The 25,334-nt window shown below is 38.2% G+C and overlaps 1 protein-coding gene across 11 annotated transcripts in view; it reads left to right on the forward strand.

Annotated features, from left to right (window-relative positions):
- LOC145985065 (uncharacterized) overlaps positions 1–25,334 on the forward strand; it is a 353,116-nt gene that overhangs the window by 70,741 nt on the left and 257,041 nt on the right. For 4 of the 11 annotated variants that reach the window (XM_083118629.1, XM_083118634.1, XM_083118623.1 and 1 more), the window contains exon 1: positions 16,016–16,556. The exons of 6 other annotated variants lie outside the window; for them this stretch is intronic. In XM_083118629.1, the coding sequence (XP_082974755.1) occupies positions 16,486–16,556 (71 nt within the window). In that variant the 5' untranslated portion in view covers positions 16,016–16,485. Of the gene's footprint in view, positions 1–16,015; positions 16,557–16,718; positions 16,851–25,334 lie in introns of those variants that run through there. One more of the 11 variants, XM_083118624.1, reaches the window with a different exon arrangement.

Here is a 25,334-nt window from a genome sequence, read left to right on the forward strand (position 1 = left end):
CAACGAGAGAGGCTAATCTTTGGCGTGCCTCTTGATTTAACAGAGACTGACATTTTGGAAGGAATAGATGCTGGCCCCAAACGACAACAAAGGAAGATTTGGAATTCTGACTTGAATTTCACGTTCATAGATTCAACTGTAGTGTGTGTCACTTTCCGCGGAAACAGACTTCCAGAAAAGATTATACTAAATTATGAGATCAAGGAAGTTCAACCGCGCATTAGACCTGTCTTACAGTGCAAATGCTGTTACAGATTTTCACATGGTGCAAATTAGTGTAAATCCAAACCAAATTGTCCACAATGTGGAGCCCCGAAACCAGGGTTGGCATGTTTAAAACACACGGCTTTGTTTTTTTACAAATGTTCTAAACGTTTAAAACAATGTGTTTTAAACATGTTTTTTTAGAAGTGTTTAAAACACATTTTGGTACTTGATATTTTATAGTCTGTGATAATTTTTTTTGTTTGGCAACCCTGTCTTATCATTGAATCTGTGTTAATTAGTCCAGGCTTTATGGGTCTCACTTATCGCACAACACTTGAGGAACCTTATGTTCTGACGTCACGGGAGAACGCTTTGTAATTTTAGGCTAAATTAGGCGCGTATATTCTGGGCTACCTAGGCCCGATTGTATAAAACAGTTGATCCTCGATTAGCCAGTAAAATTGATCTGCAGTCACGCTGAACTCTGATTTTGTGTTGTATAAAACTTGAACTGAGATTAAGTCCCTGCGATCAAAGTTGATCCGCGATTTTTCTCCGATCAGCAGACATTGACCGTAGTTCAGCTGTTGTAACATGGCTGTACTAACGAATATTTGCTTGTAAAATGTGTTGCAAGTGAACGTATGCAGCAAGACGGGAGAACCCATTCATAAAATCCTGTTTCCATAATAATAAAGAAGAAGCATGCACAACGAGGTGAACATTGATAAATATTTCTTCCATTTTTCTTTCTTTCCATATATCGTGTGTCATTGTTATTTACGGTTTGAAATACCATGTATTTTTTTTCTTAAAATTTGCCTTAAATGACTGCAAGAGCATATTGTAACATTGTTTAATTGCACGATCAGAGAAAATCAGTGACATGCGGTGATGTCGACACTTGGGGTAGCAATGAGTGGCATGCCCAAAGGGTCATAATCACCCCCCCTTTTTTTGGGCCCAGTATTACTAAAAGAAGAACGTCAAATACAGGAAAAATTGCAAAGTTAGGAATGACTACAAAAAATTGTACACATAACTTCCACACACTTTCGAAAATCAAAAACCATTTGATTTGACTACTGAGCCAGAGATGCCTGGTTTGAATCTCGGCTTGGCAATGGGTGATCTTTGTGTGTCCCTTCATCAATTTTATCGTATCGTCTTCGCGATTAGCCAAATATGGCGGAGAGCGAAGTAAAATAAACCAAATCAAACAATCAATCAATGAATGATTTGATTTAATTCGCTTTTTCGACACATTTGGTTAATGGCGAAGATGATACGACAAAATTAATGAAGGGACAAACACAAAGAGCACCCATGTCCAGGTAGGGGTTCGAACCCGGAACTCCTGGTGTTGTAGCACGTTGTGGTAACCACTCCCCCACGGTTGGTTGATTTGACGTTTTAAGTCCATTTTATACACAGAAAGGCTAATCAAGACTAGACCTATAGTTTAATGTGGGATCCAAACCACTATATACCTCCATCAGGTACAGACCCGGGACCACTTGCACTCCCCCAAGGAGGTCGGCCGACAACAAACATGTGAGGAAGGCGCTAACCATTCGGATACGTGAGTAAAGCAAACTTCATTTTTCCTGAGTAGTAATTTCCAATTGAATTTTTGAAATACCATCTTTATATATATATGTATGATTAAAATTTTGCATTGCTTGATTTCCCTAATTTCCCTATTTCAGGATCTCGTTACTGAAGGATCTGGGCTCGAGCCCTGGCCTTTGCATGAGTGTTTCTTTGCAACCAATCTTCACCCGTTTAATTTAATCAACGTTCATCGTCATGGCAGAAATTAGGTAAAGCGATGGAAGAGACAAGAAAATACAAATAATTTCCTCCCAGTGCATCTGCAGAGCACTATGAAATCAGGAGCCTATAATTCTCTGTTTATGATTGTCCCTCACGACTTTCCAAGCTCTTAGCTACTTATTGCGATTAAATTTATACAGCTAGAAAAAGCGATGGGTAACAAAACACACCTTTAAACAAACTTTTTTTCTACTTTCTTCAATGATATTCATTTGGCTTTATGAGTTATGGGATACATTTTTCATTTCTATTTTTTTCATTAATCACTGCAGGCAGAGTACAACACATAAAACCAAGAATGCACGCTCGTCACGAATTCCGGCCTGAATTGTTCTTTGTGAGGTCCCTTCATCATATCATCACTCATCCTCATTTTCGCGATAACCAAATGTGGCAGAAAAGCGAAGTAAAATAAACCAAACCAACAACAAGAATTAGAACGCGCGTTCACTTGCCCAAATAAATACATCCGTATTTATGTTTGTTTAGCTTATACATTTTTTTTTATTGGAGGCCAAGAGATTAGTATATTTAAATAAAACACTACTAAAACGAGAGCAAGAGAGAGCGTGAGCAAATATTTGTTATTTAATCATTATATATTCCATATTTTTAAAAAAGCATAAAATTTTTGTCTGCGCATAAGACGTTCCAATTGCATAAATAATAAAAGTACATCCCATATTATACATACATATTGTACAACGTGTAAAAAGTAGTGTAAACACAGAGAACAGAAGTACTGCAAAAAAATTTCCCCTTAGTTCTTTAGAGGATTTACAAAGGAAGCGAAGGGAATCCAATCCCCTATCTGTCCTATAGGAGATAGACTGAGGGACCTGAAAGCATGGGCTTTCAACCATTGGAGCGGGGGCGAGGGGGCAAGGGAGGTAGAGGCAGAAATCTTCCCTTTCCCTTCGGAAACCCGTTTCTACCTGGAACTGTGAGGCGGAGAAAGAGCGAGCTAGGCCGCTGAAGGAACCGAAGGATGAGAAGCGCGTGAAAAACAGTGTTGCATATGAACTGTAGCTTTAACAAAACAATAATTATTGTGATGTGAAAATAATTAGAGATTTGAGATTGATTGATCTATCTCTGCTAGACTAGCTACACCTCAGTGCACGTCACTGGAGAAAATTAACTTGAGAACAATCGAGTGTTGATACAAACCGAAAATATGACCCGCTTACATTTTCTTGTTGATATCATTGTAAAACTTGCATTGGGATGAAGAACTAGTATAAATATATTACCATTTCACTTTACTGCATCCAGCCAAGTGTTACTGCAATTCAATGTTGTCCGCAGAATAGAACAGATCATGTAACTTTGGCTGTAGTGTATCTACTGCTTTATGAACCGAGCACGTTGCATTTTAGTTGGTAAAGCTTTCTCTCCTCCCAATATATAAATAACACATATTTTATTTCGAGTATTATTTGTTTTGGGCATAATTTACATCCGAGAGGACAAACGCCACTGTTGCTTCAATATTTCTTTCCATTCGGGAAAACGCAAACACATTTTACATTTTACAACCTAGGTTATTTTAAGTGCAAAGAAAATTCCGTATAGTACTTACAGGAACTAATGGTCCACCTGTAATATGTTATCGTGTAATCACAAAATAAATATAATAAACATCTCCTTACATGAACAATAGCTCCAAATCCGAGTATATGTAAGTTGTTATATCTCTTTTTAGCATTAAAAAGAAATACAGATTTTGTAAAAAAAAAATCTATTTATGCAAGCATATTTTCTCCCCTTTGCAACTGAGAACCGATATTTGCTTTCGTTGTCAAGGACAAATCATCCACGCGGAACTTGCACAAAAAATAAATGGCCGTTTAGTATCTAATTTACGTGTTACTAAATTTGCAACATGTTCGAATATTTACTAGGTCCAGCACCTCAGATTTATTCTTTATTCAAATATTAAATACATGCATTTTCCGAAACAGACTTTAAAATGTTTGCTGTTCAGTGTTGGACAATTGGCAACATCACAGGCACACTAGCGACATGTCTGGATTTGCCACGTTGCTAAACGTATTTCTTGGACCCAAGATCAGCATTTGAGCTCAGATCGACAAATCGACAGTTAGCTTTATACAACATGATAGAAGCTTGAACTTGATCGTAGGTCAAATCTGATCTCCAGTTAGTGATGTTTATACAACCGGCCCTTACTGTGTGGATTTTCTTAAGTGTATTGAATGAGTGAATTATACACTGGCCAAAACAATTAGGGGAGCAAGCAAGAAATCCCAAAACCAAAGTTGGAAAGTCAAAAGTAGCAATGTATGTTGATGAAGTGAGTGTGTCCTCAACCAGTACAATTCATCTGTGTTGAATCATCAGCATGAAGAGCTCTCTAGTGACACCATAAGGCATGTGGCAGAATTTGTGATATGAGGAGCAATCACGAGGTCACTTGGGAACACGGGTTGTGTGGTGCTGGCAGACCGTAAGTGCAGGTGGGATTCAGTTGAGTAGTGTTGAATAGGAACAATGGCAGAACAACACGATTTAGGGGAATCTAGCGCATGGAGAGCCATTGGGAGGATGGAAGCAGGGCAAACACAACGTGAGGTGGCTGCAGCCCTTGGTGTGTCACGCAGTGTCATTTCCAGGTTGTGGACACGATTTCAACAGACAGGTACAGTACGAAGGAGGCCTGGGCAAGGTCGCCCACGGTCAACAACAGTTAGGGAAGACCGGTACTTAGCATTGTCGGCTCGCAGGAATAGGCAGCAAACTGCAACTGACTTGCAACGCGGCCTTGTTTTGGCAACAGGACGAAGCGTCTCAGGCCAAACTGTACGAAATCGCCTGCGGGAAAGGGGTCTTTATGCAAGAAGACCAATGGTGTGTGTCCCTCTGAATGCCCAACACTGTAGGGTCCGCAGACAGTGCGCTGTGGAACATCGTGAGTGGGGACATGGAGAGTGGAGTTCAGTTCTCTTCTCGGATGAGTCGCATTTCAGTCTCCAGTCAGATAATCGACGCATTCTCATCTGGAGGGAACGTGGGACTCGCAATTATCCCGCACATGTGCGCGAAGTGTCTCAGTATGGTGGTGGTGGCTTAATGGTATGGGCAGGGATCAGTGTTGGTCGACGTACCCCCCCTGCACATTATCCGGAATGGTACTTTGACAGCCTTACGGTACCGGGATGAGATCCTCAGGCCTCATGTTTTCCCAATGGCTGCAGATATCGGTGATCGTTTCATTTTTGTGGACGATAATGCCCGTCCTCACCGAGCACGTCTCGTTGACGCCATGCTACGGGATGAGGGTATCAAACGAATGGTATGGCCAGCGTCCTCCCCAGACTTGAATCCCATTGAACATTTGTGGGACACAATCGGAAGATGCATTGCTGCTCGGCCAGCGCCGCCTACAACTCTGCAACAGATGGAAATTGCCCTTCTGGAGGAATGGGTGAATATCCCGCAGGCTGTCGTTGATAACCTTATTGGTTCCATGCAAAACAGATGTGCAGCTGTCATAGCAGTTCATGGCGACCACACGCCTTATTAGAGGTATGGATCTGTTGCGTATGTGTCCATTTCTGTTGTCTTATCACCGTGCTGTTCTCCTGATTTTGTGCAGTACCTTGCAGAAATCACCCCTAGAACTCTGTTGTGCTAATGACTCAATAGACATGTATTGTACTGGTTGAGGACACACTCACCTAATCAAAATACATTGCTACTTTTGACTTCCCAACTTTGGTTTTGGGATTTCTTGCTTGCTCCCCTAATTTTTTTGACCAGTGTATATATGTTTTGAATGATCTGTGCTGCGTCGTGTAGTAAACGAAAATGATGACATAATTAACGAACTATTGCCGAAACAATTTACTCTGCTTTTGCATGAGGATAAACTTCAAGTCGTGAAGATATGTAGGCCTCTGGCATTGCAAGGAAGAGAAGAATGGATTTGATTTGTTATTTTGTGTTGCTTTTCTGCCACTTTAGCTAATCACGACGATGAGAATGAGTGACGATACGATTAAATTCATTTGATTGATTTGGTTTTAAGTCCAAGTTTTAAATCTGGATTGGACCTACAGTTTAAAGTGGGATCCGAACCACTATGTGCCTCCACCGGGTATCGAACCCGGGACCCCTTGATTACGAGGCGAGGATGCTACCACTGCGCCATCGGGGAGGCGCTACAATTAAATTCATGAAGGGACATTCACAAAGAATATCCATGTCCATGCCTGGATTTGAACCCGAGTCCCCTGGCATCGTAGTGCGCTGTGCTAATAACCATTTTACCACAGAGGTTGCCAAGAATGGAGTTCCTGTCCAAATTAAATATTCAAGGTAAGAAGTTTATTATACGCGTATATTTTATTCTCGCACGTAGGCCTACATAAATATTTCACAATATGGGCCTCTATATTTTATAAATAACCATGAAATATTTGAAATGTTTTCCTTATTGTTTTTATATTAATGAAACTGATATTTTTATAATTAATAGTAAATTGTAATGTATGTATTTTAATCGCAATGTCACATCACCTTAAAATCCAAGAAATTGAACGAAAAAGAGCCTCCCATTTGAACATTATGATAAAAAGAGAGAGCCCAGGTTTTAAACCCAACATACCCCACTGGGCTAAATGCTTACGTTGTTAGGCAGGCTAGCTATGTATGCACAAGGTAGCAAAACTGTTGTGCGATAAGAAGGACCCTTGCTTTACTGTAGAAATTGAAACTTCTCAGTTCTTTGTTTCGTACCGTCCTGTAAGTTTGAGACTGGTGGAAGCTGGAAACTAATATCTGAATACACAATACGTCATTTTGATCATGACGTGAACGTTCTTTTTTTCCTCTTGCGATACGATTCATTGGTTTGTATAACTGAATGAAGAGCAGACGCTTACTTTTGGTAACATAATTTTGTACTTTGGAAAGATAAATTGATCTGGAGAATCTATTATGACACTGCAGGTTGTTTTCTGCTATATGAACTGTTCAGGCAGCAGGAAATATTTCACCCTGATTTTTCCAGGACGAGGATAGTAATTCTATAATATTTAATTTCCTAACCTACTTCAGCAGTGGCGGAAAAAGGGGGCTATTGCCCCCAATTTTTGTCCCTGCAGTAGAGGTGTGCGGGATCGCATAACTTCCCGACTTTTCGGGATCCCAGGCAGTAGGGAAATACTGTATGGTTATTTTAAAAAGTCGTCAATTGTCGACATTTTCTTCATTGTAAATGTATGTCTGGGACGTATTGGAAATTGTTAGTTTTTTTGTACCAGAAGTGCAAAAACAAGCACTTAAAATTAAAATTACGTGTAGAATTCGAAATTTCAAGAGCTTTGGGAAATTTCAAACATATCCCGCCCCAAAAATTTTCCGACTTTGTCGGGAATTTCAGAATTTTCCCCGTCCCGAATGTCGGGATTTAAAGAATTTTCCGTCCCGACCCAAAAGATTCTGTCCGGCACACCCCTTCGCTGCAGTATGGTAAACCTTATCTCCAAAGGGAAATAAACTGTCCTTGCCGCCACTGTACTTCAGTAATATAGTTTCATAAAAATGAGTTTTTTTTTCTTTAACAACTTTAACTATAATTTACTGGGAAAAGGTTGACTTTCTTTTGTTTAAAACATGTTTTTTAACTCATGTTTAGAACTATGTTTAAAACAAGAAAACATGTTTTAAACCAAAAGAAGTTTTTGTTCTTTTTTTTAAAAAAAAAAAACAAATTTTGCCAACCCTGTCCGAAACAAGGGAAATCTTGCAATAAGCCACCCCAATGCATAAATTGTAAAGGTCAACAAAATGCTTTAGATAAGAATTGTCCAAGTAGGAGGAAAGCTACTGCCATACAGACTCGTATGGCAGTGGAAAATATTCCATACTTTGAGGCTCGCCACAAATTACGGGGTACGTATGTAGCCCCTCTTACCAAGGCGGAAGTATTACGATCATTACAAGACACACATACTTATCCAACATTACCTACCCTGGCGGCAGGTGCCTCTATTGGCGGACCACCGATCTCTACACCAAAAACACTTATTGCAAAGTCATTAGACAAGAACTTCCTAGGACTAGTGCAATAACATAGCTAATTCTACCCAGGACTGTACACCTCTAGTGTGCTCGACGCATGGAAAAAGACAAGAAGAAAACTTCCAACACACCGGAATCTTCTACTAGGCCCTCAGAAGAGGATGTTTTCCATCCTTCACCCCCAATAGGATCCCAGGCTTTTCCTCCTCCCCGTAGAGGAACTTACACCCAACAGTACACCAGAAAGTACCACGATTCGTATGTACGAGATGGTTTAAGGTCGATAGACTCTTGTTCCGATACCACTTTACCCCCTACGGGGGCATATGGTGCTAAAGACACATTGTCTTACGAACAGCAACTTATATATCGTTCTCTACTATATCTTATCCCAGATCTACGGCCCTCTGTAGCTAATATATCAGAACTACACGAACAGGAGAATATTCAGAAAAATACAAGATCTTACGTCCTGACTTATCTATTATGTCGGGTCGTTAATACGTCCCGATATCGTACACTTTAATCCATCTCACACCCCCCCCCCATTTTTTAAACATGTCCTTACTTGTTACTCTGCAGTGGAATGTGCGTAGTCTTTCGGCACGTAAATGCGAAATTCTAGAACTGTTGGCGGATTTCCGTTTACAACTTATCTGCCTACAGGAGATGAAAAGGTACTCATCATGAGAATTATCGATTACCCCACTACTTAAATTCGACCGAAATCAACCGGGAGTTGTTGTATATGTCCATGAAAACATATCCCATTCCGTAATTAACATTCCCTCTCATTAATCAGATATTGCCAAGGTGAAACATCTGCCGCCGAAATTAAATATGCTCATTACTTATTTACACTCATATCTAGTATGTATCTTCCACAACACACTCTCTCTCAGAATATCCCACTATCAGCTTTGAACGAACTTCTTACAATCATCCCGGGCCCATATTTGATAACAGGCAGAGGCGTATATTCGGGGCTACCTAGGCTATCTGCGAAGTCCAGACTCAGTGAATAAAATACAGAAAAAAATATATATCAAAAAATGTGCATAAAATTGTTCATTTCAATAAGAAGATGAACTTGATTTCTTAGAGGAGTTGGAAACATTAGCCACTTTCTTTGAATTCGCGAGACGGCTGGACCGTCGGTGGGCAACTCCACAGGGTAATAGGCAAGCTTGACAGGGCTACCACAAAGAGCACCCGACCAATATTGCAAACCAATTTTTCCCAGCATGTTATTTCCCCAGGATCGGGGAATTGTGGAGCGAAACTGTTACAGGAGAGAGAACAGGGTTGCATATGGCGGGGGAAAACCCTCTGAACTTCCTCAACAGTCTGGGTCAATGTTGCAAACCAATTTTTCCCAGCATGTAATTTTCCAAGGAATGGGGAATTTTGAAGCCAAAATATCACAGGCAAGCGGAAAGCGTCACATGGCAGATACACTGGGGAGTAGAAAATTGTTGGCTGAACGGGAATTATAACACCATTAAGCCTTGTTTCCATGATTATGAAAAACTAAATATGCTGACCAAGGCAGTAATTTATTTTATTAAAAACATAAACTAAACGTAACGTTTCAACCTTCTAGCAAGGTCTTCTTCAGACTCTGTATCAAGTACAAAAGTAACAAGATACAAAAATAGGGCCTTATATATACACAAACATTACTCCCTCCAGACTATTTAGAAAGTTGTTTGGAACTTTCTAGGAGGTGACTTTCACTTTCACCAACTTTACTTTCACCTCAAAGGCTAACCTCAATTACTTCCATATAGAATGTGGTTGGATTTTTAATCTAATGATCTTTTCCCTTCATTTTTCTTCCTTCTCCTCTCCTCTTTCTCTCTTGTCCTTTCCACTCTTTCTAACAACTTCTTCCATTCTTTGTTTAACTTCAGTCCCCCATTCCAGTTCATTGTGTCTTCTTCACCTTTCTTCTCTATTTCCTTGGCTTCCTTCCATTTTCTCACTAGCATTCTCTTCTCCCTTCCTATCTGCTTAGCCTCATCCCACTCTATGTCATGTCCTGTTTCTCTCGTGTGTTTAAATATTGCATTTCTCTCTCTCTTAAGTCGTACATCATCCCTATGTTGTTTCAACCTGTCTTTCAGCCTTTTCTTCGTTTCTCCTATGTACACACTCTGACATTCTTTACATTTCACTTCGTAGATAATCCCTTCCTCTTCATCTTCTCTGTTTTCCTTATTCTTCTTAGCATTCCTCGCTATTCCTAAGATGCTTCTCCCTCCCTTCCTGTAAGTTTTAATTCCCGCCTTCCTAAGCACTTTGCATATCTTTTCTGTGGTCTTCCCCATACTCCTTATTCCAAACCTTCTCTCTTTTTCTTTCTCTTCCAATTCTTCCCTGCCCGTTTTCTTCCTTCTTCTGTTTATGTCCAGTATATCCTGCTTCTCATAGCCATTCTTTTCCAGCTGTTTCCATAGGCTATTTATTTTGCCTTCTTTTTCACATTCTTTCATGCATATTTTCTTGATTCTGTCCTCCATATTCTTTATAAAATTTATTTTTGTCACCTCACTTACATCACTTCTTTTGTGGCAGAATACCCCTGCTGCACACTTCTTCTGATGCCAAGCGGTTTCAATTTCTTGTCCTCTATTTCTTTTCATCAATATATCTAGAAAGCTTAACCTGTTTTCTTCTTCTATTTCAAGTTCCAATAATATCCCTCTTTCTTCATCTTGAATTTCTTTGGCAAAAATGTCAAGCTGCCTCTTCGTTCCCTTCCATATGCCAAAACAGTCGTCCACATATCTGCAAAACAGAATTATTTTGTCACCTCCCTTTTCTATCACTTTCTTTTCCCATTCATTCATAACCAATTCAGCCAATGCTGGGCTTAGACTGGAACCTATATTTAGTCCTTCACTCATTAACATTATTTTATCTCCCATTATACTGTAACCGTTATTCCAAATGGTTTCCAGCGCCTTCACTACCCTTTCACTATCCCATTCTCCTATTATTTCTTGTCCCATTCTCTTTTTAATAATGTCCAAAACGTGTCCCCTCTTGATGCTCGGGAACATACTTTTCACGTCTAAGCTAAACATTGTCGTCTTCATCTCATTTAACTTAAGTCCTTTTATGAGGTCTACTACTTGTTCACTGTTCTTAACTGCTCTGCTTTCTTGCTGTGTTACTAACACGTCAATAACTTTCTTAACTTTCTTTTCTAATGGTTCCAAAATATTATTTCTGCAGTTCATTACTGGTCTTAACTTTATCACCTCTTTGTGTATCTTTGGAAAGCCTTTCAAACTTGGTAGTCTTCCTGTCTCCTTTATGCATTTCTTGATTAAAATGAGATGAAGACGACAATGTTTAGCTTAGACGTGAAAAGTATGTTCCCGATGGTATTACCTATGAAATTCTAAAACACTTATCAGTTCAAGGATTCAAAATTCTTGCTGCGATTTATTATTATGTAAATCGCAGAGGAAAAATACCAAGTGGCTGGACCCAACATATTGTGATACCTATTCTAAAACCAAACAAACCAACCACGCAAACCTCTTCATACCGACCTATAGTTTTAGTCATGGCTAAACTATTCGAACGCACACTGCAACATAGAATCGTTTGGACACTAGAAAAACGCTAATTTTTCCCACCCACACAATTAGGATTTCTCATCGGTCTTGGTAGTCAGGATGCTATTGCTACACTCACTGTTGCTATCCAGAATAGCCAACTCCTGAGACAATTTTGCTTCAGCTTATTTGTTGATATCACCAAAGCATATGACTCCGTTTACATTTCAATCTTATGCAATCATCTTGATTCAACAACATTCACTCGATTGTGGCTAAAATAGCTTTGAATCTATTCCAGGAACGTATTCTGGTCTTTCGGTTTCATAGTGATGTGAAGGGTCCGAGACTAGTTCGGAGCGGAATACCACAGGGCTCCCCTCTGAGTCCCCTCCTCTTTAACATTTACACCAAATATATACATCAAAAACCAAGGGCCACTCACAACATCATACAATATGCTGATGATTTTGGTTTTTATCAAAGCACATCAGACGCCACAAGGAATTTTAGAATTACGCAACCTGATTCATACTCTTAAGGGCCGGTTGCACCATCGGCACTCAATCTGCCACTTTACAAAGTGCTGGATAACGACAGGTGGGAGATTTAGGCGGCGGTGGGTTGCACCAAGCATTTTTATCCTCAGTCTTGTAAGGTGGAACTTTCTCCTGCTTGCCGTACGACCTGGCAACAGAAACTGGAGAAAGTTGTGTTTTCGATTGTGTTTTGTTTATTTATTACGTGCTAATGTCTGCTTGTCAATTCCAAATGCATGCTTTTTCAACTGAAATATGTTTAAGAAAATTAAATATTTATTGCAATAAAATGAAACAGCTGATAGAAGTAGGTAATGCATGTGTCGTACTCTCATATAATATCAAATGTATGTTATATGATACAATATAACCCGTAATCTTTCAAAGTAGTGAGAAGCTTAAAAAATTTTCAATTTATTTTTCACGTACTCCAATTAACATAATGCAAAAAAGAATATTCCTCGTCTTATCTTTCAGTAAGACATTCGGTCACTTTTTTAAAAATATTAAACACTACTAAACAGTGACCAAAATTTTACGAAGTCGTAAGAAATGCAAGTTACATTTATTCAATTTTTAGTGCAAGGCTGACACATCTGAGTTTGTGTAAATATAAGGAATGAGAAGAGCAAGCTTCTATTCTGCTCTTACTAATTTATCATTCGTTTCTATTAATAATTTATCAATCCGTAACCCCTTCTTTAGCGAATAGCGAGTATTAGTATTATCAACGTTGACCATCTTATAGGTTTCTTCTTTATTTATAATGCAGCTTTTGTGCAAGATTAATATTGAAAGTTGGTTGAGTAATAACGATGCAGATGAAAATTAATTTCTTGTATTCAAAACAAATTCGAATAGCAAAAAAAAAAATTGTTAATCAACGGTTCAATGTACAAGGTACATTTTGGGAATTACTATCATCTTAGCACAAAAGGAAGAATCAAATAGTAATGTAAAGTACCGTAGTACTGTATGTACGCATGTTTTTTTCTTATTATAAAAAAAGAAGAAACTCCAGGCTGTATATACTTTCAGATAGGAATTTTCAAGCAACGTTTTATGCTAGTGCAATGCAAGAACGTATATATTGCTTTACAAAAAACACTAATATTCACCAGGAAAATATACCTTGTACATACGTACAAGCTGTGGTCCTTTTTAGACGAGCGGATAGGGACAGTACTAGCACCTTGGGTAATACATGCTAACACCACCAAACATGGCCTGCCTAACCTATCCACGTATGTATATAATAGCTTAAATAAACAAATTATAATTTGCCAAACCTATTTACATGCTTATTTATGCCTACGTGGATAGGTTAGACAGGCCAGGTTTGGTGTTGTTAGCGTGTATTTCGCAAGGTGCTAATGCTGCCCCTAGCCGCTCGTCTTTTTAGGCCAGTTATTTTGAAAAATCAAATACAAGATCATGTGTATTGCATATGAACGTTAAAAAAACCCAGAAAAAACTTGAGTGCACGTTTTATGCATCTTCAGGCAAGGTTTATTACAATGGTGCATTTTCTTTGTATCTACGAAACGTAACACCATTCGGAAATTGTTCCTTGTATATACGTATCAACGCCGTAAAGATACTGAATTTCCTGTCTCTATTATTATTATTCTTTGCCAGTTATAAAGTTAAAGTACAAAATCTCGCACAATGTAATTAAAAATATGTTACTTCGCATAAAACGTTTCCTCTAAGTAGTAAATACCGAAAAAAAAAAAACTTTGGCATTTACGTCTTAGGCTATGTTCTGCCATGAATATTAGGGTAGGGTAGGTTAGGTACAAAACCAGTAGGAAATTGTTCCTTGTACATGCATGTCAACATCGTAAAGATGCTTGTTAACAGTAAACTTTTTTTTTTTGCCAATTTTGGAAGTTAACATACAAAATCACACATATACAATGTATACGTTTCTTAAAAGATTGGTATTACGTCTTATGTACTACCAGGTATGTAGTTTCTTGCAAGGTTATTATTGTAAATGTGTGTGTTTGTAAAAGACACACCACCATTCGGAAATTGTTCCTTGTACGTACATATGTATGAACTGGACGGTAAGAGTAGCTACTGCTAAATATTATACGTGCATTCTTTGCCAGTTGTTATTCGGAAACAACACATTACTTGTTTATTTGCAATGTTACATTCACACCAATGGCGACGGAAGTGACTCGAATAATATTACACGTGTTTTAATCTTAAAGATTACCTACTAGGATTGCGAAAAAGCAACTGATGCATGGTGTATATTTCGTGTATTGCGTTTGGTTGAAAAAAATTGGTACAGCAAACGCACATTCATTTATTTGGAACGGCATTTTAATACAATTTTGCAAGCATCAAACGCATTACTTTAACCTGGTTTTATTTTCTGTACCCGCATGCACTCAAATCCTACATACGAAATTACAGTGAAACTGCTAATTCTAATATCAATATACAACATTTTCGGAACACACACGAAAATGACCACCTAATATTCATTTCTACACATATATTTACAAGCGTTGCTTTATTTATTGCCGTTCCTGGTATAATTAACAATTCCGCCTTTTTTTGCTGTTATTTGGTAATGCAAAACATGCAGCAAACTTTCGCAATTTGCAACAGCTGATCGAGACTTGGCCATTTTATCAACTATAAAAGTGTAAACACAGATTATACTAGGTGCTGCACGTATCTGTTGGCTGCACAGTGTACTGCTTTTCAATGTTTACCTGGCACTTAATGCGTTAGGCGCCACTTACGTTACACGGGACTTTAAGTGCTAGGTAACGTTAGGCCGACATTGAACAACCGCAAAATGGTATTAAGTGGGGGATAAGACGTTAAGCGGAGATGGTGCAACCGGCCCTTAGTGTCCAATTATTATCTCGCGGTTTATCTTTTTCTCCCGAGAAATCAAAAATTATAATCTTTAACCATTATAAACCAAACCGACACCCTAACAATCTGACACATTTAACCTTTAGCCCGCCGAGCGGGTTTTTTGAAAATAACCAAAGCCAATAAAAGGGGTTAAGTGGGCCACGGGTCCCCAACGTTCAATGAAAAAAATATCATAAAATTGAATTTTTTCACATATTCGATAATGTAATGTGATGATGTAATCCCAGTCAATCCCGGTCAGTGTTTCCAAACACGTGTTTTTGTAACTGAATAAGGTACGTTTCCGCAAATGGTTTGTTGGGCTATGTATCAATGGTTCGTGGAGCTACGCATATTTTTTGGAAACCATTTTTTAACTATTGTAACCTATACGTGACCCTACCTAACCTTACCGGAAATGGTTCGTGGGGCTACGTAGGTACATTTTGGTAGAGTGGAAACACTGTATGCCGACTACGGTAGTGAAACTGTGACCGCCATTTAGCGTGTTACTGAAGGGAAAAAGAAACGAACAAAACTTACTTCATTCGTCGAAAATATAGATTATTTCCGTGAAAAAAACTAAATGGCACCTTCAAGAATCCTTAGGAATGCAGAATACGTAAGTACCAATCTGAAAAAGAAGTAAATAAAGGAATTTCAGGCGTTTCGGGGATACTTAACATTTAATAATTTGAATTAGAGACGTTTGGTGGTTACTGAAATTTTACCAAATTCATAACTAAATTTTTTAGGTGTGTTTTGAGAATGTCCCATGATCGGAAAATGGTGCCAGATGGTTTGAAGAGGGAAGAGCGCCCAGTGTTTTTAAATGTACAATTGCTCATTGTAAATACGCTCTGCAGCTGTGTTTACGTTTTTGTAATCTGTGGTTGTGTATTTCCGGTACATGCAGAGTGCTTCCGGTTTTATCTTTTTGGTTGTTGCATTGTCTCTAGTGAAAAATCAACACACTTCCCGGAGAAAATAGAAAAAAATACTAGTTTTGCGACAAGTGTGTGTTGTTAGTTTAATTTCTCTATGATGTTATAATATAAACGTAAGTCGGGTTTGTTCGTCGTCGGAGGAAATTCGCGGATTTAGTGTGTTTTAGGTAATCTGTACGTGAATCTGTTCTCGTGTCGGAAGTTTTGAGAACTTTACGTTGTTTCATTTCTGCTTCGAAATTGCCGGTACTTTTTTTGCACAAAGTAAAAGTTATAGTAATGCGGAGTATTGATTTTTCACTATACAGACAATAAGCTTGAAATGGATCGTTGTTACCGAACGCGAAATCTCGTCGTACGTAACATGGCGTTACTCGCGTCGTCTGCTCGAATAGTTTTGTGTGCAAAAATAATAATCGCGTAACATATTTTGTGCCGTGACCGTGTGACAAAATGCCAGTGTCGTGTTCAGCATACGGTTGTACTGTTCGTCATAGGAGAGACAAGGATATATCGTTCTTTAGGTGAGTATTTTTTTGCGTTTTTATTTCTTAGTGTCGGTGTTTCTTCAGAGTAAGACTAGGAACAGATGTTTGTTTTTTAAGTGGGAGCATGCAACAAGCTATGTATAGAAACACTAGAGTGGCCCGTATATTTTCACATATATACTAGAACTGCCAAGCGGTGACTATTTGAAGACACATTCTGGGTGGTCAAAACATTGAATGTTTACAAAGGGAGTGCAAGATGCTGAAGGTGTGTTCAGCTTATAACTGCAGAAATAGAAGCGGCAAAATGAAAGGAACATCATATTTTGCGTAAGTACTTATTATATGACTTTTTGTTAAATTATATTTTGAATTTAGCGAGTATATTTTGCATGAGAAATAAGGGAAGTTTCTAATAGGTCTACCCTTTTATCATAAGCAGCTAGGAACATGGAATACAGGTACCAGTTTCATAGATTGGAGACACATTAGGATCGGATATTTTGTGTTTCGCATGGTTCGTACTTACCAATTGTGTATTGCAGAACATAGTTCAAGGTGCTATTATGCTTTTTACACGAAAAAAAGACAAACACAATTGTTCACATAGAGAGTCATTTCTTTGACTCCTTTTTTCGCTTCCATAACACAATATGGCGGGCAAATCTTGACTACTGTAGTGGGCATGCAGTGTTTCCAACATCCGTCACCGAAAGATACCTACTATCGTGTTCGTCTCTTGTGCAAATTGTACATTATGCACGGGTAGATGACGGATAGCCCCACAAACCATACATGGATAGCCCAATGAACCATTATGTACGGTAGCTGACCGATAGCCCCACGAACCATTCCTGATAAGGTTAGGTTAGGTTTGGTTATGTTAGGCAAGCATAGTAAAAAAAAAATGGGGTTTGAAACACTTGACAGGGGCTTACGTCATCAAATGTATGCAGCATGTGATTGTTGTAGGGCAAGCAAATGAAAGCAATTGCAATTGTGCGTCGGTGAGATATTTCTCTTGAAAAATACATGATTTCCCAGTCAAATATATTCCACAATTAAAGAAAATACCCCGACGAACGTTGTAAACCTTGGAAAAACTCATTTCTGTAAGTAGTTTCTTGTGTATAATTGAAGAAATGTGTCTCTGATGTATGAAACTGTTACCCGAATACTTGCAGACAATAATGTAAGTGAACAACATAGCACACTGAAAGGCATGTTTTTTAGAATCAGAGTGGATTTATGTTTCTTTTTAACTTGTTGAATAGGTGTACTATATGTCTAGAAAGTAGGTGCTCAGTTGATGATTGCATTGCAAGCACATTCATCTTTGAAAAAATTTTAAGACCAAATTGTGCGAATTGCACATGCTATTGTCCCTTGAAGTTGGAGATTCATATCCTTTACTGGACGTGATGTCAAAGTAGTGTGTGCTAGAAAGATTTCTGGGCACTTTAGTATTATACGGACTACCTCCAATTAGTACACTATAGGAACCTAACCTAACTAACTGGAAGAATACAAGAACTTCATATTTTACCTTCAACTGACATTCTTGATATAAATAACTTCAGCTACAGATTTCCAGCAATCTCTGTCTGTCCACCCTATTGCCTTATGTAGGAACTAATTTAGTATTAGAGAAGATGTATGAAAAAAACAAATTGTTAGTGACATCAACCAGAAACTATATAAATCAAGGATTAATTTTCTTATTTTTGCCTGTCAACAATACATTAATTTTACTACCACCCCGCCGCCCCCCCCCTCAAATAGAAGTGAAAAGAACTGTATATTTGAACCTATGTTCTTTAGGCAACTGGGCCAGCTTCCTACCACTCTAGTTTTATCATCAAAGAATCATAAGAAATGTAAAATTTATGAACGTACTGCTGCTACCCACTAGTTTACTTTACAAGCTGGAAAAAAAATTGATGTTTGCCCAACTTAGAACTAGGCTTCTGTGATAGTTTGTCAACCTTCCTACTCTAATGTGGCATATCCCACATATTGTAAATGCGAAGTGTCATTGTGACATGTTCCAAAGAATTTCTTATTCCTGAGTGTTAGTTCTAGAATTGGCCACAGTTACCACACATTTACACAAATGTACCAGGCATTCTTTTTTGCAGATATGAATGTTTTGTTAAGCATCGTAGACGATATTTGAAATAATATTCTCATTAGTTAAAGTAGATAATGTTTGTGGCATGGATGCATACTTTTTTTTCTGGACATGTATTTTTCCATAAACAGTTTTTGCTTACTAAAATTTTGACTTTGTTTCACCTCAATTCAGGTTGGCCAGAGGTAGCTTTTACATGTAGGTTTAATTAAGCCTGTTTGTGACCCCCTTCCCACAAAGCATTTGTTGAGAATGAAACAGATTAGGCTTTATTTTTTGGTGTGTGCATAGAATAATCGTATTCTGTTTCTAAAAAATGGATATCAATTATGTATGTTAATATATTATCAGATTGTCTGCTGTGCATGTGCAATTGTGGTTTTATGTCACCTAGGTTAAGTAGCTTAACTAGTATATCTGCATTAAGAATGTGCAAGTTTAAAGAAACCATGCCTTCAATAATAATAATAATAATAATATATGATAATACACTGCAGTTACATATTTAATGGAACTTTGCAGAACAAGCACAAGTGAAGAAATTATTCAATTCTCCAAGCTATATTACATCACAAAGGCCCAATCTTACTGTGTGAAAAGGATGTTCCGCGGGCAACATATGTCAGTTGATTATTTTCACTTTTTACAGCTCTAACTTTTCTCTGGAGCAGGTAAGCAATAACTCTGTATGATAGAGAAATGCATTTATATATAAACAGGCCCGTACCCAGGATTTTTGGAGTGGGGCCAGACCCATAGGCGAATTTTCATAAATTTTCTCTCATATTATACAATATACAGGGTGTTTTTTTAATGGCGACCACAGAAACATGTAGAGGACATCAAAACAAAAAAAATTCTCAGTCACATTTTTCTTGTTGGTGCGTCGTTTCGGTGCTACAGTCGTTTGAAGAAGTCCGTTTTGCTGCCTGAATGCTGGCAACCCAACCCAACATTTGATCGCACCTATGATGTCATTTCCTGCGGCTAAACAGTGCACGGCAGTATTGCAAGAAACACACATATTTTGAGAAAAATTACAGTCTACCAACCACATTATGAGCTGTAAAACGGAGATAGGAATGCGTCCAGTAGACCGAACATCTAGGGCAACACTGCCTACCAGCCAGAAGACCAGCGGTCATCCCAGGGAAAGGGGGAAGTGAACCAACTATACGAGAAATGATAGAAATACTACGTATTCAAAATAAAGTGGCAATATCGAATTTTATCTCTTAGCCTAAATGTAAAATATGATATTAATCAACAAATTTTATTGGACTTACAGTTTACATCTGGCTGTTTATGCCCAGCTACATGTCAAATATTTCCAAATCTCATTGCAAGGTTGATATCTACAGGTTTATATAGCCATTTATCCTCATACATGCATTGTGATATTGTGGTCCTGTTAGCTGAAGTATCCGAGAATCACATTGTTACATTATGGCTAAAAAACGTACAACCACAGTTTGTTAGGTTGTTACATGGTCAGCAGGGGATATACTACCATATCACAGTAATGTTGCAAACTATTACATGTGTTTCCAGTGCATGGATAAACACAGTCATCGGCGAACTTATATCACTTTATTTTCAACCATTTTTCCCCCCTGCCACATAATGGCGTGAATACACATTATATTACGTGTTACTTACCTTTGGAATTTTGAATTCTTTCATTTCTATTTTGTCAACTGTTCAGTGTGTCACAGACAACCAATATCAGAAAGATGAAGTGGATAGACTAAATTGTAGAAGCCAACTTGGTAACTAGATGTGCAAATATTTACATGTAAGCTGAGACAAAATTCGATGTTACCACTTCCATTTGAATTCCTTTCCTTTCTACCATTTTTCGTGTTGCTTGTTCACTTCCTGTTGGGTTACATAACTTGTTTTCTCGCTTTGCTTTAGGATACATAATGTGGCTGATTGTCGCTATGTCATTTTTCACAGAATATGTGTGTTCCTGGCAACCCTGGAACGCATCGCTTCATGACAGGAAATGACACCTGAACTGCAATCAAATGTTGTATGTGGTTGCCAGCATACAGGCGGCGAAACTGGCTTTTTTGAATCATACACGTTTCTGTGGTTCGTGGGCACCATTAAAATGACACCCTGTGTGTGTGTGTGTGTGTATATATATATATAATATATATATACACAGGATGTCGCAAAACTCTTTCAACAACGCTTGGGTGCTGGTAGATATCATAAAAACAAGTAACTTTTCCCTATAAAGTTTACCTCGAAAGCGCTTAGTTTCTGCGTTATAAGCGCTTAAAATGTATCCTGTACGTATGCAACCCAACACAGCAAATGCTTGCTCTGACATAACTACCAGGGGCACGTGGCAGGGTTGCCACTAGCGTGCCTCGTTAAGAGAGACGACTTGAAAACAACAAGTTGGGAGTCTTGCCTGAGCAAAATTCAAAACATTGCGATGTTGTAAGAAGCATTGACAGTACTTATAAACTGACCAAGACAAATAATGGGCAGACTGAAATTCAAGATTACTCATTCTAAAATATCTCCATGATTGATTGATTTGGTTTATTTTAATTCGCTTTTCTGCCACCTTTGGCTAATCGCGAAGATGAGGATGATATGATGAAATAACAAATGACACCAATGTCTACGCCAGGATTTAAACCCGAGACACCTAGCGCCGTAGCGAGCTGTGCTAACCACATCACCACGGAGTGTTTCGTGTATCATGCAATATCAACAATTGCAAGGGACACGTGAGATAGAGGAAATCTACGAACGAACAAATGTAAACATGATGTGCTTGCTGCCTCGTTTCGAACACGCAGACTGTAATATTATTACAATTTATTTGGAAGTTATTCCTATCTGTGCTAATGTTATTGCTAATCATGTTTGTCTCACAAGTAAGTAATTGCAAGGCTTTTTTTAATTTAATGATTGATTGATTAATTTGCTTTATTTTACTTCGCCTTTGTGCCACTTTTGGGTAATTTGCGAAGCTGGGGATGAGTAATGATATGATGAAATTGATGAATAGACCCTCACAAACATCCATGTCCAAGTCGGGATTCCAATCCAAGACTCCTGCCATCGTAGTGCGATGTTCTAACAATCCGCCACGGGGCCGACTTTTAATTTAATGAAACACGTTGTTTAGACATGAATAAATTCACACATTAAACTAGTGCTTAGTAAAAGCCAAAGCCAAGAAATGCATACTTATATCAAGCGCTGACCTGTAAAGATCACTCGTACTTCACAATGACAAAAAACAATTTTGCGAACAGCAAAAGTCTATTGAGTCGCCTCGGTGATCGAGTACGTTTAGTGATCGACACATGATCTCTTTATCGAAAGTTCCTGATAAGAGCTGTGGCCTGGAGAAATATGCCACTGGATCATTTGTCTTCGTAGTTCCTATTATTCTGAAAAGGGAGCAGGTACTGCACCGCTACACCAATTGGTGCATTGAACTTAACGTAAAAAGAACACTGTAAGAAAACTGAATTCATAACATCTGTTAGTTCTCTGCTCTTAACGAATATACTGACAAGAAAATTTCATTTCTGCTGTAAAGGCATGTTTTGCTGCGAATGGGATTGCAACCACGATGGTAGAGTGTAATGCACTAGCAGCCAGCAGTTTTTGTTCGAATGTCAAATGTTCGAACCGAGGCATAAAGCACATCATATTTACATTTGACCCTTAGTGGATTTCCCCTATCTCATGTGTCCCTTGCAATTGTTGATATTGCATTATACACGAAACACTCCGTGGTGATTTGGTTAGCACAGATCGCTACGGCGCCAGGTGTCTCGGGTTTAAATCTTGGCGTAGACATTGGTGTCATTTGTTATTTCATCATATCATCCTCATCTTCGCGATTAGCCAAAGGTGGCAGAAAAGCGAATTAAAATAAACCAAATCAATCAATCAATTATGGAGATATTTTAGAATGAGTAGTCTTGAATTTCAGTCTGCCCATTATTTGTCTTGGTCAGTTTATAAATACTGTCAATGCTTCTTATAACATCGCAAGTATCATTAATGTTTTGAATTTTGCTCAGGCAAGACTCCCAAGTTGTTGTTTTCAAGTTGTCTCTCTTAACGAGGAACGCTAGTGGCAACCCTGCCACGCGCCCCTGGTAGTTATGTCAGAGCAAGTGTTTGCTGTGTTGGGTTGCATACGTACAGTATAGAGTTTAAGCGCTTATAGCGCAGTAACTAAGCGCTTTTGAGGTAAACTTTATAGGGAAAAGTTACTTGTTTTTATGATATCTACCAGCACCCAAGCGTTGTTGAAAGAGTTTTGCGACACCCTGTATATATATATATATATATATATATATATATATATATATATATATATATATATATATATATATTATATGAGAGAGGGTGGTTAGAGAAATTTACTCATTTTGCTATGAAATGTTGAACAACAGCATTTTCTATCCTATATGTATACAAACATGTGATAAGTATTTGCAGTTGATCCTGAAATTTGTTTCTGTCAGAGAGCGAAAATAAAAATTGTATGATACGGGTAGACTACATGTGTCCATGCAAACTACAAACTATTCAAATAGCCTACAAAAAGCCACATACGTGTGTGGGGTTGATAGATGAGGGTTCACACCTATTTTGCAAAGTTCCTTGACTTTTCCAGGTATTCTACATAAGTGTGTAATGATTTAACATGCTAAAAGATAAGAGTTACACTTCAACTTTGTAAGTTAAACAAATGAATCATTTGAACATTTTTGAAAATAAATGAAAGAACCTTTTTATAAGCAATATTACCCAAAAAGGAAGATTGTTGGGAAGATAAAACGAAACTTGTTTCCGGTTGTCTGCCAAGCAAAAATAATTAATTCCCCTGACCTTTCCAGGTTTTGAAAGTTTTTTTTAATTATTTGTTTCCAATGACCTCAGTCCTAGCCTTTTTTCCTGACTCCTCCACTTGCCAGGGCTTTGGAGTCAGTGCAAACCCTGTAAATAAATTATCTGAAGGGAACGGGTAGTGGCAGTGTGTCTGCTGGCATAATATTGTTTCTATGGTGTATTTTCGCTTTTTGAATCTTAATCGACAGTAAAAATAAATGCCAGTGGCAACCAAGAAGCTATTAAATGGGGATGCATACATGTGGGAAAGAAAATGCCATATTCAACGGCTCGTAGGATCAAATTTTTTGGCCTTCATGTTCTGCACACTGTAAAAGTTGTCTGTTGTACGGTCACACCACTGTGTATTTATGTTCAAGGCAATTAAAAGGAGAAAAGTTGCAGTAAAACAAATTCCAGACAGAATTTCTTAAATAATAATGTACTTAATTTCTTGGGTGTTTTGGACAAATAACAATATATGTTAAAAGTACTTCAGGCAATTTTTTGCCCCAAAAATCTAGCATCGATTCTGCTGTGAAGTGGATTTTCCTATTTACATAATATTAATTAACCCTAAGCCATTGAGTAGCAGAGTGGACATCAGTTGCAGAAAATGCCTGATGTTGGAGAAAGAAAGCAAAGTTGTTTTTTTATCCTTCTGCTCAGTGGTGGCGAAAAGGGATCACAGACCTTGCGGTGCGGATGGAGAGCTATATGCCCCATGTATGGTTGGTTTTGTATTGCAGTCATTGAGGAACCTTTCTTCCATAATGTAAAGAGTATAGAAAATTCCCCTCTATTCTAATTATGTGAAACAGTAGTGACACTGTAATAGAAGAAACCATTCAACAATCAAGGGGTTCCTATTTGTCGAGTGTCAAAACAACTGTACTTGACTCATAAATAGTTCAGACAATTTTAATAATGTTCACAGTATTCTACAGAAAGTCCTACATAATCAGTACAATGTCTGGAGTGGTGCAAGAGTCTTTCTTCCCTTATCGTAAGTGGTGTCCGAGCCGAGATGAAAAAGTCTGGACATGGATTAAAAGGAATGGACTCTCCCGACTAAATCGGAATGTCTGATAGCCTTGCATCAATGGTTATAGGACTAAAATATGCCAATATTGCAGACTTCTACCGCCTGCCTCTGTCCAAAAACAACCTATCTATTTGGGTAAGGACAAAATCTAAATTCATGCAAAATTTGAAAACTGTCAACATACTTTTTGTAGGTTTTTATATGTTCAAATTAAAAAAAAATCATGGCTCGAGGGGGGGATGCCCCCTTGGGTATGGGCCTCTATGTAAATATACCTTGTTAAGTTTCAGATTAGCTGTAATACATACATTACGCTTGCAGCTTTGCTGCTCTATTGTTGGAAGCAGGATATATTTCATCAGGATGAATTAATCTTTTGAGCAGGTGTTGTGAAGTTATACAGGATGTTTGAATTCCCATGCAACTGTTGCAAGATCTTGTGAATTTGGGGAAATTCTTGCACAGCCTTACCAAATGCTCTGAACCTGCATTGCATGAGGATCAAACATCCTGTCTCTATAGAGACTGACAACCAGCAGCAGAGAAAAAGCAACAAAAAAGAACAAACAAGTATGCATACCTTGAAATGTTATTTTTCCACTTGCATGGGAAATGTGTCAGTTGGTCTACAAATAACAAACCACACTTTCTGAACACACATATCTTTCCAGTGACACAAATCTATTTTATTTTTCCACTTGCATGATAGAAATGTGTCAGCTGACCTACAAATTACAAACCACTCTTTCTGCACACA

Source organism: Lepisma saccharinum, chromosome 3 (assembly GCF_977018435.1).
Source record: "Lepisma saccharinum chromosome 3, izLepSacc3.1, whole genome shotgun sequence".
In the NCBI taxonomy this organism is placed as follows: Eukaryota; Metazoa; Arthropoda; class Insecta; order Zygentoma; family Lepismatidae; genus Lepisma; species Lepisma saccharinum.